Source organism: Chiloscyllium plagiosum, unplaced genomic scaffold (genome assembly GCF_004010195.1).
Source record: "Chiloscyllium plagiosum isolate BGI_BamShark_2017 unplaced genomic scaffold, ASM401019v2 scaf_13867, whole genome shotgun sequence".
In the NCBI taxonomy this organism is placed as follows: domain Eukaryota; kingdom Metazoa; phylum Chordata; class Chondrichthyes; order Orectolobiformes; family Hemiscylliidae; genus Chiloscyllium; species Chiloscyllium plagiosum.
Window position 1 is genome coordinate 1 of NW_025199356.1, and position 6,000 is coordinate 6,000.

A 6,000-nucleotide genomic window follows, 5' to 3' on the forward strand; every position below is an offset into this window, starting at 1 on the left:
ACCTTTCCTTCCTCTTCACCACATACCATGCGTTCATTTGCACTGGAGCTTTGGGTCTCACCTTGGTCTATAACATTATCCAAAACCATTGTATTCTTTAGAGAATCTTGTTTCACATTCCCTTGTGCTACTTCCTCTGACTTTTCATTCAATTTGTGCCTTTCTCTTTCATTGTTTTCTACAAAATCACTTTCAAACCCTTCTGACAGCTGAGTATCTCCCTCAAATTCTTTATTGCTACTGTACTCTTTCACTTGCCTCACCTCTTCCTCATTACTCACTGACAGACTCTCCTTAGCTGTTACCTCTTCTGTTATTGTAGCTTCTTCTTTTATGGGTGTTCCTTGGTCGTCTTTGCTGTCTATTACTTCATAAACACCTTCAGTATTAGTTTCTGATTTGCCCTTGTTAGTTTCTTCTTCGTTTTGTGTTTGGTTCCCTTGGTCAATCTCTTGGACTACAGCACTTAAATCACACTCAGTTTGTTGAAATCCCATCTTTTCCTCCATTTCATCCCTCTCTTTTTTTGTTGTTCCCAAATTAGGAAATACTCCTTTTGACTCTTCACCTAGGCTGACCTCCTTCCCCATTTCTTGCACAGTTCCCTTAAGGTTTGTGCAAAGTAGTTTCTCACCTTTCAGTTCACACTGGACCTCATCCTCGTCTTCTCTGACACTGACCACCCCCACCACTTCTATGGCATCTTTGGCCTTCTCCACTTCTTTGGGCAATATGACCTCATCCATCATCCCCTCATTGGGATGTTTGGTCTTCTCCTCTCTGGGATCTTTGACCCCGTCCTCTACCTCTTCAAGGGGACCTTTGAACTCATCCTTTCTGGTGGCTTGGACATTATTCTCCTCTGCTTTGGTACAAGTGATCTCAACCTCCTTACATTCTTGGTGACTTTTCACCATCTCCTTTCTGAAGCCTTTGGCTTTATCCTCCTCTTCAGAGTGTTTGTCCACACTATCCTCCTCTCTGAGCCCTTTGGCATTATCTTCCTCTCTGATGTCTTTGAACTTGCCATTCTCTTCTTGGGGACCTTGAACCCTAACCCCATCCTCCTCAACAGGACCTCTGGCTTCACTGTCCTCCATTTCCTGGGGATCTTTGACCTCACGTCCTTCTTCAGTTAGACCTTTGACCTCACCCTCTTCTTCAATCGGAACTTTGACCTCACTCTCCTCTTCACCAGATTCCCTAGCACTGGAGCTTTCACTTTCACCTCTCTTTTCCCTGAACTCACTATTAACTATCCCAGGAACTGGCACCACCTCTTCACAATCTTCAATCTCATTTTGACCTGCACTGTCATCAGTTTCATCCTCTTTCTCTCCTTGACTCCTGATCTCATTGCACTTGATGCCTTTGATCTCATCCTCATAATTCCTCGGACTTTCCACCTCCCTGTCTTTCCCCTGTTCAATCTCCTCTTCTTTATCCCCTTCGTGACCTTTGCCCTCATCAGAACTAAGACCTTTGATTTCCCTTTCATCATCCTGGTTTTTGATGATCATATCCTCATTCTTTCTCTGACTCCTGGCTTCACCAGTGTCTTGGATATTTTCCTCATCTTCTTCATGCCACTTTACCTCATCCCCTTGGTAATTCTTGTCATCACCAAAGGCCTGATTCCCAACCTCAATTGCTGCTTTATTTTCCTCTCCAATCAGTGTCATTTCCTGAAGACAACTGGCTTCCAAATTACCTTCTACCTTTCCTTGGAGCACTGCCTGACTGGTTCTGTCAACTTCCTCTACACCTGGATTTGACTTGACTTCATCAATGATTGGTTCCTCCTCTGATCCCAGGTCCATCACTTCTCCTTCCTGTAAATCACCTTCCGCCTTGCCTGTCACAGTTGGTTCACCTTTCCATTCTTCATTATGGCTAAAAGGCTGTTTTACTTCATCATCTACTATTGGACTTCTTGCTCCAATCAGATGGCAAGTGACCTTTTCACCTAACTCCACCTCCTGTTGGTCTGTCTGCGTTAGTGAATAATTTCCAATCTCAGTTTTTTCTGCAATTTCCTCCACTTCTTTCTCTAGCTGTACAAAGGTTGTGCCCACTAACTGCTCCCTTCCTTCTCCATTTTTAACTTTGTCCTGTATTGAGCTAACCATGAGATCCATGTCCCCTCCACCGGACTTAGACTTTTCATTCTGACCAATTGCAATATCCAGCACACACCCTGTTTCTCCACTCGCTGTGCCTAACTCATTGTTAAGATTCCCTGTGCAGATTTCACTCTCGTTTGTTGTAGGATGGAACCCAATGTCCCTCATGGCCACCCGCTCCTCACCCATCTCTTTGTTCATTGTCTCATCTAATTCCTTCTCTCTGACATGAACAACTTCAGCAGACTGCTCCTGCATCCCAGTCAAGTCATCCTCTCTCATCTGAATTGATCCTACTCCCTCTTGGGTGACCTTTTTTTCCTCATTCCTCGACTCTTCCTGTAAATCACACCCACACGTGTCCTGCTGCAGAGTTTCTATCGCATTTTCCAGCACTTGTTGCACGACTTTTTGAGTTTCCTCCACAATGGTTCGATTGTCAGCTTCTGCCTCGGCACTGTCATTACACAGGACATCTATGTCATTTCTAAATTCTGGATAATTTTCCTTCCTCATCCCTCCATGAGATCTCGGGTCTCCAACTTCAGTCTGGCTTCTCTCATTATGATCAAGCTTCTGTTTGACATTTTCCTGCATATGTTTCTCATTCACTCCAAGGTCACTCTCACTCTCACTCTCCTCCATGCTACCACAGCATTGGATTCCTCCTCCAGATCCCAGGGCATGCCATATTTCCTCAGATACCTCTTTACCTCCAAGACTTTGTGTGTCACATGCACTTTGTTTTCCATCATCAAGATTAGCTGCAGCACGTTCTACCTGGTCGGCATCTCCGTTATCTCTTACAGTCACTGCTGGTGCCTCACCCTCAGTCAGTTCGTCATACTCCTCATTTATGTCCTTTTCTTGAACATTATTCATTAACATCTCCCGATTCCCAGTCTCCTCCATCTGTTCATCAATTCCAGTATTCTGCAAGACTCCTCTTTGCCCAACAGTCTCCAAAATCTCATTCCTCATTTGCAGTACGTGGCCTTCTCCTATAAGGACCATTGGAAGAGGTGAAGACATTATGTCCCCAAGTGAACCATTCAAAATTATGAATTTCCTTGACAATATTCCAATTTGCCAAACATTTATAATATCCCCATTTTTTTCAGTTGTCATTTTTATAATACATGGTACAAAAAATAATACCCCTGTAGTCTTCAAAAGGGACTTCAGTGCTCTGTTTGAAATTGAATATTGTCAGAGAAATTAATTTGCTCCAATTTTTTAAAAATGATCATGTGGTAAACAGACCAAAACCAGCCAAATTACCTTTAGTTCAGGAAAGGAGGGACAGAACCAGTAAATCACTTTCAAAGTCTACAGAGGCCTTAACCCACTTTGATACCTCTTCGCAAAAAGAAGATATTGAGTTATCTCCACATACAAAGCTGGGTTGAATCACATTGAGCGATAACCACCCCTTCCCTCTTGCCACTACCATCCACCCTCACCTCGATTTCAGTGAAAACTTGCCACAAGGTGAACTCCGCCCCCCACCCCACAAAATGAACGGAGAGAGTTGACTTTGAATGTTACATCCTTCTTAGAACACCTTGTCAAAGTTCCCTTCAAATTGATGCACATGGCAAAATTTATTTGTTTTGAATGGTAGATTTATATTTCCACCTCAGAACAGCAGTCTGCAATACTGTGACTGCAAGCCACCAGCCAGCCTAGGCTAGAAGGCCCTGTGTCCCCGTACCCATACCAGATAGCTATGCCAATCCTACTGTCTACTCACCGACACCTGCTTCTCTGTATCTTTTCTGCACCCATCACAGGCACACCCATTTCTGACAATGTGTTTGCAGTTCCAGAGTCCCTATTCTGGATGTTTAAAGCCACAGCTGAACAACCATGACTCTAGGTGTTTATCAGGGCCCCATGAAGATTAGGTGGAGGCAGATGTATATCCCTTGTGCCATTTGGGTAAATGTTCAGTCATAGAGGTCTACAGCAAAGGCCCATTGGCCCATCCAGTCTGCGTCAGTCAAAAGCTGCCACCTAACTATCCTAATCCCATTTTCCAACACTTGGCCCATAACCTTGTATACCTTGGTAGTGCAACTATACATTTGCCATTGATCAGCCCATCTGACCTACCTGCGTGTCTATATCCTCCTTGATCTAAGCATATCCTCCTCATTACAGAGCAACCTCGATTATCCAGCATTCAATTATCTGGATTTTGGATTATCTGACAAGATTGCAAAGTCTCAATGCTTGACTAAACTATTTATTCCAGCATTTGATTATCCAGCATTCGATTAACCGAACAAAATACTCCCTGCCCATGTCCTTTGGATAATCAAGGTTCCTCTGTATTTACCACCACACCAATTTTCTGATCAAGAATTTTCTGATTAACTATCCTCCATTCAATTTAAATCGTTTATATATCAAACAAACAGTAGGGTCCCAATTGCGATCCATGCTGAACCCCACTGGACACAGACTTCCAGTCAGAACAGCATCCCTGAACAGTCACCCTCTGCTTCCTGTCACTCTGCCAAATCAGGTTCTAAATTGCCATATTTTCTTAGATCCCATAGGCTCTTACCTAACTGTCAGCCTTCCAGCGGGACCTTATCAACGTTCTTGTTGAAGTCCAAGCAGATTACATCAAATGCATTGCCTCATCTACAGCATCTGCAGTCCTTACTATCTCATCTACACATCTGGTTACATCTTAGAAAAATTCAACCAAGTTGGTCAGGCATGACCTGCCTTAACAAAGGCCAAATTGCCGGCTAAGTAACAAACAGTGTGGATCAGGCTGTGCCAGTCTGATAACTGGAAGAATCAACTGGCAGCATGTATATATGTAACAAACTGGCCGTTTATTATGACTATTATTAATTGACCTTGACAGCTTTGATGGAGACAATGTAGAAGGCATTGTACTCTGTATCAAACCATGTGCTGTACCTGTCCTGAGTGCATTTGATGGTTACAGTGTAGGTGGAGCTTTAATCTGTATCTGACCCTTCCCTGTACTTGCCTTGGGAATGCTTGAGGGAGACAAGATAAATGGAGCTTTACTCTGTATCCAACCACTTGCAGTCTGTCCTGGAAGAATTTAATGGGGACAGTTTCGAGAGCACGTTACTCTGTATTTGAACCTGTGCTAAACTTGTCCTAGGACAATTTGATACAGACAGTATAGAGGAAGTTTTACACTGCTGTATCTGTCCTGGGCAGTTCAATGGAACAACATAGAGGGATTTTACTCTGTATTTAATGACTTGCTGTTGGAGGGTTTGATGGAAGAGAGTAGATAGAGCTTTAATCTGTACCCTGTAGTATAACTGCATTGGAATTGTTTGATGGGGCTTTAGGGACAGTTTTACCCTGCATCAAATGCTATGCTATACCTATCCTGGGACCGTTTGGTACAGACTACGTATAAGGAGCTTTGCTCTTTATCTAACCCTGCACAGTACCTGCATTACTCTATCAGTTCCGCAGGTCGAAGAACATCACAGAATTAGTTCCCCAGGCCAGCTGTATCACCGAATCATTTCAGCCATTGTACATATTGTGGTCCTTCTTTCTATTAGATCCCCAACATATAGACCCACCTGTGGGATTAGTAGATCCTAAAAGAAAGGGTTAAAGTGCACATTTGTAAAACCCTGTCTCACTGCCCTCACACACTTCTCACACACTCACTCCGCTCACACACTCACTGCACTCACACACTCACTGCTCTCACACACTCACTGCTCTCACACACTCACTGCTCTCACACTCACTGTTCTCACGCACTCACTGTTATCACACTCCTCCTGCTTTAACACACGCACTGCTGTCACACACTCACTGGTCTCACACTCTCATTGCTCATACACACACACTGATCTCC

The 6,000-nt window shown here is 43.7% G+C and overlaps 1 protein-coding gene across 1 annotated transcript; it reads right to left on the bottom strand.

Moving 5' to 3' along the window:
- Nucleotides 1-5: 5 nt before the first annotated feature.
- On the bottom strand, nt 6-3,501 carry LOC122546033 (myb-like protein X; the record flags this gene model as incomplete). The annotated part of the gene is made up of 1 exon (XM_043684871.1): nt 6-3,501. A coding segment is annotated over exon 1 (3,246 nt), but the record flags the coding sequence as incomplete, so codon positions are not given.
- Nucleotides 3,502-6,000: the final 2,499 nt, after the last annotated feature.